The sequence below is a fragment of the Scatophagus argus genome, chromosome 9 (assembly GCF_020382885.2).
Source record: "Scatophagus argus isolate fScaArg1 chromosome 9, fScaArg1.pri, whole genome shotgun sequence".
Classification (NCBI taxonomy): Eukaryota; Metazoa; Chordata; class Actinopteri; family Scatophagidae; genus Scatophagus; species Scatophagus argus.
Window position 1 is genome coordinate 12803080 of NC_058501.1, and position 12074 is coordinate 12815153.

At 42.2% G+C, this 12074-nt stretch overlaps 1 protein-coding gene across 2 annotated transcripts in view; it reads right to left on the minus strand.

The window, feature by feature from the left end:
• aplp1 (amyloid beta (A4) precursor-like protein 1) overlaps positions 1 to 11479 on the minus strand; it is a 30901-nt gene extending 19422 nt beyond the window's left edge. The window contains exon 1 of one of the 2 annotated variants that reach the window (XM_046399369.1): positions 11142 to 11479. In XM_046399369.1, coding sequence (XP_046255325.1) covers positions 11142 to 11207 — 66 coding nt within the window. In that variant the 5' untranslated portion in view covers positions 11208 to 11479. The remainder of the gene's footprint in view (positions 1 to 11141) is intronic. The other variant, XM_046399371.1, reaches the window with a different exon arrangement.
• Positions 11480 to 12074: the final 595 nt, after the last annotated feature.

Here is a 12074-nt window from a genome sequence, read left to right on the forward strand (position 1 = left end):
GGCAGCATAATGACGACACACTGCATGTTTTCTCTCCGGAAAAGACAAAAACACCAAGCTTCATCGGTCATTCTCACTGTCTTCTCTATGCTGCCGCCTCCTGCAAATATGTGGGAGATAAACAACAGCGTAATAATGTTTCATAAATCCAGCCAAAATAAAAAAAAAAAACAGTCTGAAAACATTAAATTCCTGAGAGATTCAGCTTCTTCCACATGGCCAAACTGAATGATTCTGTCCACTGGTAGCATTGTTGATGAATTTCTCCTGTTACATAACACAGCTGAACCTCCTTCACTGTTAAGCAACACAACATGGTAATGCCGAACACTGTGCCTTCAAATATTTCAAGCTGAAGAGCTACCTCAGGGGATTGGAAGGAATCAAAGGCTTAGCGGAGATTTGAGCACTGCAGGTCCATCTGAAACATCCTAATGTCAACACAACTGCCACTGAATCAGGGATTTTCCGCAGGCAGATTGTGACTGACACAATGCAAACAAGCTCTCCAAATCAGTATTTATATGGTAAATACGCTCAAAAAATGCTTGTGTCATGTCTGGCACTCAGATGGCAGGTTCAGATTTCTATTAGCAAGTGCATGCTGTGCATTGTCACAGCTGAAATGTATTAAACACTAAGACAATTACTTACTACAGGGTATTGTTACATTTTCTCCCCATAGTTCAAAACCTGCTAGTTATGATAAGCAAAAAAGTATTTTTAATGAACTGAAATGAAAATACATGAATAAAATCAATTAAAGCAGTTAAATCAGTGTACGTACGCGAGTCTATACACCAGTCAAATCCCACAGAAGTTTCCATTCCATACACCTGCATGCAACTTCATACCTTTTTTACTGCCTATGCAGTACATGTCCATAAACAGCAAATCCCTTGTGTCAACTTGTCAAACAACAAAAGCACAGCTATTGGAAATGGTATTGGGAAGGTAAAAATTGTATCGGGACATCTTTAATGAGAATTATTGTGGGGCCATGTTTAGACAAGTGCAATATTAAATTTTTTGCTGTCTGTTTTGAGTGTCATGAATACTGACAGACTGATGACTGACAGATCGACTTTGAGACAAACTGCTTGTAAAAATGGGCTATACAAATGAAGTTGTCTTGTCTTGTCTTGAACTGGATCTCTGACACTGATAATCCACACTGAAACCAAATCTTGAATTCTGTGGGTTAACGGAGAACATAAGACCATTCTCAATCTCACATCGAGGACATACAGAAAGTACAGATGATAACTATACTTTACAGTGGAGTGAAGTACCTGACACACTGTGCATGTGGTGCAGGGGGGGAGACGAGGTTGGAGCAACATGATGTCCTTGTGCATGTTTTAAGTTGATTAAGGGAATCTCAAGACCTAAATGAGGACATGTTTAAGTTAAAAGTGTAATGACTGATCCACTTAAGGGGAGAACGTCTTTCTACGGTCTCACTGACAAACAGCAGGCAGCCAACATCAATACGACCTGATGCTTCTTCTTGCTTCCTTCTTATCTCACACCCTGGGTCGTTGCTGCCTCTCAAGCCCCTCACTCTGCCTGTGCTCTGTTGTTTTGCAGCTGAACTCTATTGAAGTCTTTTTTTCCTCTGTGTTCTCCTCTGGATCCGCATGTCAACGCTCCCCCCAGTTGTACTTTTACTTTCCACTCATTCAAGGCATGAGAATTGCACATAGTTGGTATGTAAATCCTCTGTTCTATACTGCATCTTGTGCTTGAGTGTTGTCTTGAAACTAACAGCATCTTCAAGTAAGGCACTGATATCTATAAATAAAAATTATCTGTAAAAGTGAGTACTTCAGGTGTATGGGAAGATATCTCTTTCCTTCTGTCTCTTATTTATGCAAATACACAATTCTGAACGCATCGTGCCGGCTCTCCTGGGAGCCTTTCTAGCAGATGCATGTTATGGAAATGAGGCTTTATGGTTACATGTTGTGTGAGCCTGAGCAAGAGAATGGTGTGCCGTTATATGTACTTATTATTATTAAAGTAAGTTTCAAAGACAAAAATAACAGTTGATTTTTTTTTACTACAAACCACATATGGTATACACCAAATTAAGTATAATGGCATCTAAATAACATTCAACTTAACTACACAACATGTTGCTTCATTGCTGTAATTCAGAGGCATGTGGTGTCACCACAGTGGGAGCAAACTGGTCTTTAACTCCCAGAGAGAGGTCTGAATGTACAGCCCCACTGATAAAAGAGCCCAGCAAGGCCACTTTTATCTCAATAAACTACAAAGACATATTGAGGGGATGACCTCTTCCCAGGCCTTCATGTTGCCTTGCACAGCATCTTTGGCCTATGGTTCACAGTAATGAGGTGCTGTGTTAATGAACAGCAGGATATGAACAGCTAATGCTGGGGCCGCTGGGACCAGCTTGCTGCTTGTACACACACACGCGCACATACACACACACAAAAAAACAGGGTTCTGCTGCAAATGAAACAGTGTGCAGTAAAGCTTGTGTCACTCTCCCACATTTAACATCATCTTAAGCTCATGGATCACCGTCTTCATGTGTCTCACTTCCTCCTCTCAAGCCCATAAATGCACATTTTTTAGCCTTCTCCTCCACGATCCACGATCTCCCTCTCAGCATCACTTAGCCACCGAGGGTGGTTGCCATGGTAACACCACCCACAGGAGCCGGCTACCTTCTCTGTTACCGTAGCAACTGGTTCCCTACAGAATTTCAAGCATGTCACTCAGCGTCTCTCTCTCTCTCTGTCTTTCCTGCTCGTTATCAGCCTGCCTCTCTCTCTCGCTCTCTTTCTTTCTTACATGAAAGAGTTCCCACATGTTCAGTTCGACTTCCTATCTCCAACAAGTCCCTGATCACTGGCTTAATGGTTGGTTAGCTTTCCTTATCACAGTCTTTTGGTTGTTTACACGCCACTTAAATCATTTAGTCAATATTGGGCCCCGCTCTGTTGGTCAAATGTGTCTCTTATAATACTGTAGAAATGTTTCTACTTTGCAAATAATGTCTAATTATATAAAAGCGTAACGTCAGTAAATAGAATGAATTGAATAATTTCATCTGAATATAAACAACTACAGCAACAATGACATCCTGGTGGCATGCAACTTCAGTGATAAAATCAATAACATTATCATCATCCAAAAAAAAAGCCATACCTAAAATAAGAAGATCATATTATAGTATAAAGTAGAGTATAAAAATTATCAACCAGATGTGAAGAATTTGATGGCTTTAGCTTTACAAATTCAAGATTCATGCTGCTTCTGTAAATCAAATTATCTTTAGGTTGGACTATCTGTCAGATAAATAATAACTAAAAGCATAAAAAGTGTTTTAAATAAATGTGAAAATGTCATGTGGCATTTTTCTCTTATAGATTCTTTTACAGTGAAAAGGATTGTTAGTTACAGCAGTAAACATAATACATCAACAGTAAACATATGCAGTTGATGCAATCTACCATGTTAAAAATACACCACTCGATCATTGACAGCATTATATTGTATTATGATTGATGATCTCACTCTTGCTCACTTGCTGCCTTTGGTACATCTCATTGTGGTGAATCAGTAGCTGACTTAATGATTCGTCACATGTCCCTCTGATTAGTCTGCTTCGGGGCCAAACATCCTGCATGTTACAACACAACTGATTATCTTTCCATTTTGTGAGAAATCAACTGTCTGTACCTTCAACATGTTCTTCAAGTGCGTTCATTCCCACTGTTACAAAAGATGGGATTTGAACAAATTACAATCTAATTATCCGGGAATCAGTCAGGTAAAGGTAAATGTAAACATGATGACTCACCTCACATAAAGTTAAAATAAGTAAATAGGTAGCAAAGTGGTGCCGCTGCTGTTCCAGCTAGTGTTAATAACAAACACTAACCTCGAAGGCACTGCAATACTTCTGTTTAACAATTGGAAGTTATTTCTTACCCTTCTTTGTGTCTAAAAGCCTCTAAAAGCATCTCTGTGAATCACATTAAACTCGAGCACTTCATATTTCCAGTAGCAGTAGAAAGCACACTTTCATTTCCACAATTCCACTGACAAAAAAAAAAAAATAATAACCACAACTGAGATCATGTCAGGCTGGCATGCCCTGTCTTGCTTTAGCTGTCTCAGTGTTATTTTATACTGGGCCACTCTGCTGTGATAATGTGTGCTGGCTGTGCAGTCTGCCAGTCTGTGCTGCAGAATCACTCAGTAGATTAAATATTAGTGTTATCTCATTTCCTCAGGCCATAAAGTCTCCACAGACTGTCCAGCTGAAGGGAAAATGGTTTAATCATTGAGACAATCTGTACAAGAGACCCTCTCACAGGGGCCTGGGACCTCCATTTGTGCTTTGTGCGTTTATTACATACTTTTTCCAAGCCACCACTAGACTAGTGTACAATTTGTCAGTTGAGCTCCGGTGAGTATTGGCTGTTAACTGGTATAGCTTGGCCTTGGCCAGCACAATGGCCCTAAGATGAGAAAAGAATGAAATACTATTTGTCTCTCCCCATCACTGGCAGCCACAGAACCACCTGAGTCTATTTGTTATATACAGCAGTTTGTACCATCAGTCTGCTTGTTTATAGTGGGCACAACACCTCTGTAAGTTATATAAGAGGGAGAGTCAATCGCAGGCAGGCTTTGGAGAATCTATGCTGGAGTCGCTGAATACTGGGGATTTTGTCACAAGGCAAGGGAGGACATGTATGAAACTCCACTGCAGCTCCTAGAAAATAAAATCCTACAACACACATACACTGGTAAATAAATAAATGCTCGAAATGGTTTCGGGTGCTACATCTATAAGTGAAATTTCATGTTCAAATACTATACAAAAAAGAGCAATAAATGCATTCATTAAATAACAACAAAGCTACCAATTTATGGGTAATTATGTTTATGGTTCATATTGTAAAAATATTTGATGCTAAGACTATTTGTTCAAGTGTATTAATGAGGAAACAGCAGATGCAAATGAAGACAGGCAGCGTCAGATGTCTGAAAATATCAAGAACGAAGAAAAAAAATGCAAAGTGCAGAAAAAATGGCAAAATGAAGGGTGAGTTTGGAGGATGAATTATTCAATAACAATAACAAGGAAAGTGAAAAGATGTCACTGACCAATGAAAGCAGCAGAGGCAGATGGAGGAGCAGTGACTGGGAGGGAGCTGGTAGGGGAGGGGTAATGGGTGCCTTTTGGGATGTGGCAGGGGAAGAACAGAAGAAGCTGGGGCAGAGACAGAGAAGAGGGCCGAGGGGGGTCGAGGCAAAGGAGGAGAAAGGCGTGGGGATTTTCTTTTGTGTTCTGTAGACAGAAGCAGGGAGTGGGCCTGGAGAGCGGGGAGCGAAGGGGTGGAGGGGGTACTGAAAACAAGGTAGCATGAAGAGAGAGGACCGGCAGTGGAGCGATGAGAGGGTGCGTGACAAGTGCCAAAGCCCTGTCGACAAGCGAGAGCCCAGACCTTTCTATGGCCTTCAATAATTGATGCAGCTTCTGCAGCGTGCCATCTTTATAAAGAAGCAAGAGTGTGCTGAATGCGTGTACTTTGAGTTATCTATGAGTGTAAGCATGTGACCCAGTTGGGTGTATTGTGACATCCACCCTTTGATACTGCTGCACCTTTGTTACATTTGGAATAGTGTGTCAGAAATTAGCTTTTAGAGCTGTGTGCTTTGCAGCCAACACTGCGCAAATTATGGCAGAGTGAAAAGACCTGCCAAAAAGTACATCCGCTTTTTTTCCATTACAGCTTCCAGTGTTCTTTTGCAGAATTTTAATACTGGCCTGATCAGTCTCAGTGGACCCAACAACCCCACACTCTCTAAACCCCTGCAGCCCAGGCCGTTAAGGAAATTAGATTTTGCAGTGCTGCTTCCATACAACTGTGTGCAGTGCTGTGCTCTGGCCACAGGGTTTTCTTGCCTCTGCTCACCCCCCCCTTAGTCTCATTTCAAGGCCACCTGTGAATACATGTACATGACAAAGATGGATCTCTGTGCTCTCCCAGCTCCTCGGCTGAGAGGCAATAGGGCTGGGTTCCTCCATTAGCATGCACTCCACCCTGCAACCCACATAACATTCTACATGCTCTACATCACTTACACTCTCTCTCCTCCTTCACCCTCACGCTCTCCGTTTCTCAAATCATCTCCCGTGCCAGGGCAATCCCTCCTCACTCTTCACCAGCAATCTGTTTTACTGCGCTCTCTCTCCTTCCTCCTGAACATGGAGGACAAGTGTTATCACCACACTGCAGATGTTTTCGAAGTGGGATGAGGGGGGGTGGGGTGGGGGTGCGCTCTTCTGAAACCTCCCAATGGCTGCAGCAAGACTAAACATCTCACTTCGCCCAGGCATTAAACTTTTCCACAAAAATCCAAGTCATTAGGCTTACTGATATCTCTGCCCTGCAAGACTGTGGGCAGGAGCCACAGCTGGAGGAGATAAGAATGCTATGCTATGCTACTATCTTAATCTGTGTGAACATGAACAAACTCATGACACGCAAACACCAACAGAAAACACTTGAACACATCTCTACAACACAATCCCATCTGGACTTCAGCTTTTACAGACACAGGTGCAAGCATATTTGATATTCAAGTACTTAAAGCTTGATGTTCCCATATCTACATATATGTTATGTGTGACATTCAGTAAACGGATGAGGAAAGTCATCTTTGGGAGCTTCCTCTTTAATGTTATTCCTTCATTATATGTAACGTAGAAAAAGCTGTGCTTCCTGGGAAGCCAAAGAAGTGAACTCATCATCAAGTAGTTATGCATGACAGGTTATAGAGATGACATAAAGTGATGAGCCTTGCAAGCAAACACTATTAAACTCTGAATTGGCAATTTCTTTCCAACTGAAATGCATAATTTGAACCATTTCAGAAAGGCTAAAAGACAAAACTGAGTCATCCAAACCAGGATTTGAGGTACGATGCCGTGCAAAAGTGCAGTCAATTTAATGTCAGCAGAAAATCTGGATGAACTCCACGCACGGAGACACAACGCAAATGTAAACTTTCTTAATTTCCATCCGCCACCCCCAACACAAGGCACAGTTTCAATATTGTCAATTGCATAAATTACCAAAAGGGTACAATAACATCATTCACTAGTTTGTCAGCTCGAATAACAGCTCAATTTCTAAAGTACATGTACAGAGCTCATTTACTCCATTACAATGTAGCTCTCATTTCACAGTGACTCTGCAGGATTTAATCCAGGTCCTGTGTGTGTGCTGCACTTGAAAAGCTTGGAAAGGAAGCCAGATACAGAGAACAAGGGGGAAAACATGTGATACAATAAAATGGTATGTTTTATGCCCACTGGCACACAGATATATAGTAGAGAATAGCAAACACACAGGAATCCATTAGTGGAACCCGATTATGGCTCTAAAATTAATTAAGTGAGTGTAGGGCAGAGAATATGTGTGTGTGTGTGTGTGCATGTTATTTTTTTAGACAAATCTTCTTACTGCATTGAAAGGCAGATGGGGGTGGGAGGTGCATGAACGTGTATGGCTGTATTCCAGCATGAGGCCTGAAATTGCTGCTGCTGATGGTAGAGGGTTTGTGACTTTGTGACTCACCATTTTCATTCAATTTTCATAGAAAAATGTGTTTTGTATGTTTCTACTCTGTCCTTCCCTTTTCTCTCCCTCCCATTCTGCCCTTTATCCTTTATGCCTTCCCAGCCATCCTGTATTTCCAGAAACCTGTATGTAGAGTGGGTTAGGTTCTGGGACTACCACTACTGTTTCCCTGTAGCCCCTCTGGACTAGTGCTCAGGTTTTGAGTCACACTGTAGTCATTTATCTTGATAAATACAGAGCTGGTTGACTAAAACTGAGCATACCCACAGTCCCTAGTCCCCACTTTATCAAATATGGCTACATAAAAGCACAATCACTGTGACTGCACTCCTTAAATCAGCTTTTACTGTGTGGGTTTTGCTGAAGCAAAAACTGAGCTCACTACCTGCAGTTTGGCTTTATGTTTTGTTTGATAAGTGAGTACTCACAATCACTGTGATCTTGAAGAGGAGGCATAGACAGTATGACAATATATACCACAATACAATACGCATTTGTCAACTTTTAGAGATTTTCCTGGACCACTTCTGGAGCAGTACCAGTTTCTTTAATATCTTCTTCATGGTGCCATTGTGTTGCAGTTCTCCCTGGGAAATGAGAGGGTCGACTCTATGCAAATGTATGTCGTTGAGGGGAAGGCTCTGACTGTGGCGTCCTGGACAGGGTTCTACAGGAAGACTTCAACTCTAATGGCAACAATGGAGAAATCCGGAGCAGGGTGATTTAAAGGAACAGCCTGTCTGATCTGAACCAGAGTGGTGTTTTGTCATTGGACTTCAGTGCTAGTCATGGGTTGGTGACAACAAACAAATGAATATTAATTTGATTAATCTGCAAGTGTACCAAGGTCAAAGTTGGATGATCCACTTGGTGGTCCTATTACATGTCTTCGGCACCCCGATGAAGAGAGGAACAGAGCTGTCAACTCTACAGCTGAGAACTAAGAACCTGCTGGTGGACCCCAGCAGTGAACAAAGCTGAAGAAGGAGGTCTTTCAGGCTTGGTTAGCCCAGGTGTCTCCTGAAGTACAGACACGTAGCAGGTGGCCAGAATGAGTGCAGCTAGAATTATCAATGAATCCCATTCACACCTGGTGACAAAGAGCCACCCTGAGGCTGAGGGTTCTGGATATTGTTAGGCTGTCTTGGCTGGCACACCCAGTCAGTGTCACATGGAGACTGGCACCTGACAGTACCTATGAAGTGACAGTTATCCAATTAGCATCACACTGCTCAGTTTATTGCAGGGTCCAACCAATTATTGAACCACAGATTCAGAAGAAGCCATGTGGATTCCATCTTAGCTTTGTAACAGTGAACCAGCTCTTTACCCTTGAGGTGCTGATGGGTGGTGGGGTGGTCAGGAGAGGGGAGTTTCACCATCCAGTCTGCTGCCAACTGGTTTTTGTAAGAGCTGTGCCTGTATTCTCCTGAAATATATACCCGACAAACCCAGCCTGGCAAATTTTCCGACAGCTGAGAGTATATGCTAATGAGCACATGCAATCCACATAAAGACTACTAACACACACAAAACCCAACAAATTTACCCCAAACTTCTCATCCACGAATGTCAGACTACATGATATAACTTTATGGGCTGCCCATGATGGTGGTTGATTCTGAGAACTTTGCATGTATGACCTTTTTTTTCAGTGTGTCAATTAGCTAAATGCTTTGGGTGCCGTGGCAGGTAAAGTGTTATCACAGCTGGGACACCTGTGAGGCCATAACTGAACCTGACATATGCGACAACCTGGTATCAATGTGTGTGTTCAATCATCGCAACAAAACGGGATGGAATGATGCTGAATTTGTATTACAGCTGAAAAGAAAAAGAAAAATTACTGAGGCTTCACAAATCCAAAACGCTCTTTCGAAATTAAATCGACAAGTGCGTATATTTATACAGCAGGCTTTATCCCATACACCACAAAATTTCAATATTACACTATGAAAGAGATAAATACAAAATTGTCCAACTCACACATTCCAGCTGAATGAATGCTGAGTAAATTAAGGGGAGCTGACAGTTTTATTAGGACTAATACCACAGTGTAATCCAGCCAGCCAACCCTCTCACAGCATAATCTTCAGTGTGAACCTTCATGGGCAGGTCTCCTTGTATAAAGCCTGTTCTTCAGCAAAGCAGTAATCCCACTAAGGCTCTTAGAGAAGTGAAATTATTTCAAAACGTTCGGAGAGGCTTTATGACTGTTACAGACATACGATGGAAGATGGCTAATAAATAAACATCTCACAAATCCTCTTAGGAACTCGGAGAGACTGGGAACCAACCATCAAGATGCTATATATTCTAGCCGAGATACAGTATCAGGAGGAGGCCCGTTTGCTTGTCATTTCCAGGTGGAAAAGTACATTTGACCTGAGCCATAGCTCCACCTGGGACATCATGACTCATCCTCCCTCCTCCCCCTCCACATTCACATGCACCTCCAACACAACCCCCACTCTGACACACAAGCGGCTCCACGCTCCAACCTGAATTCACGTCTCAGTTCATCACAGGGGGCGAGGGATGATGGATGATTGAAAAGTTATTGAGAAATAAAGGTCGAGTCCATCAAACTGCGCCTCTGCTGGAAGTCGTGATGAGAGAGAAGGGAAGGTGGGAGCCGCTGGCATCCCATTGATCTGTCGCTCTGTACAAGAGTCTTTCACTATCTCCACTCTACCTATTGATGGAGACAGATGACAATAGGATGACCCCGTATCTTCCATTAGTGCACTCTGTATCGTGCTCACGCTCCGCATGTCCGATGATGTATCAAAGTCATGCTCTCTTGGGTGAATGGTTACTTCTCATACATTTTCCAGGCGACATATTTAAAAAACACAAGTATAAATAAAATCTGACAATGGCGCACTATGATTCCCCTTGTGAGATTAAATTCTTATCTTTCTAATGCATTCTGTGTTCTTTCATAAAGATCACATGTAACACAGAGCAGCAACTGAATATGCATGACACCATCCTGCTCAAGAGCTGCACCGCTCTTCTAAAAGAGGACGAATGCAAGCTGATTTCTTCCTTTCACAAGCGAGATGGGATTTTATCTCCATCGCTCCACAGAGGAAAAAGCCCATGGAACATTTGTCACGCCCGATACAGGCCCAGACTTGACGCAGCGAGCCAAATATACTAAAAACTGAGTCCTTGTGAAGCCTCTTACATGTATATATTGTAAGTGTGGCCTTGTATCTTATCACAGGCTATTTGTATTTCAAATCCTTTTCCCACCACTGCATTTGTGTGGACGTTGTGTGTCATTACTCATGTTGACATAGGACGGTGCACGAGGATGCATTTACAAATTAAACCAGCCCAAGATAAGAGTGCGTGTCAGCAATATGGAGATGGCAGACACAAGCAGCCGTATGCGTGGCATGTGTAATGTCGACGTTAAATAAATTACAGCATACAACATACAGCAAAATTTCAATGCGCCATCGTTACAAATGATCCAGACTGTGTCGCTCTTACCTCGGCGTTTTCCCACACGCAGTAGGACAATACAGCCATCAACATAGGAATTGCGGTATGTCCCATTTTCTCGCCCTCTTTTGCGTCTTTTAAAACGAAGTTGCTATTGTTAAATTAAACTGACTCCAACAAACACACTGTCTGATTACATCAGCTGAAGTGATGGACGCTGCGCTCGTCGGAGCCTTCCTGCGATCTCTCCTGCGTCTGCGTCCTGCTCGCTCCTGCCGACGCGCTCTCCAATGGCAGCCTGGGATTTTGTGTGGATGAGGTCTGACAGAACCAAGCCCTGTTTCTGCGGGTGTTTATCACAGACTCTACTCATGGTGTCCTGGCCGTGGCTTAGCAAAGAGAGACATCTGGTGTTGAGGAACTGGGACTGCAGGACAAGCTCGCCTGCAGATTTTCTGCGTCTGTGAATTTAAATTGGTTTGTAGCAAACAGATATACATATTGGAGAACATGGAGAATAAAACTGCTAAGATCCCTGCCACACAATTTTGAAGACTTTTTATTATAGTATATTACTATATTATATCTCTTAATTAATAATAATATTAATGAATCCATCCAAAATCCAAATTTTAAAAGTTTAGCGGTTTGCAAGATGACTCCTGCTTTACTGAAAACGCTGGGAGCTTCAGGATTTCACAACACACTATTTGACCACGATCATAATTCAAACTAGTTATGGTCTCACACAATCCTGCTCATGTGTACACAAGATAAACTCAGATTAAAGAGCAAAGCACAGAAACCGCCTCTGAAATGTGAAAAGTCCAATCACATTACGATTTGTAAAATCCTTCAAATTAAACATTCTGAGAAAAATTTCTTTCACACCCAGGCCAAAAATGATGAGTTGTTGTTTCATGAAGATGGTTCTCACAAGCCAAAAGTGTTGGAAACCACTGGGGCCGTGGATGAACAAAT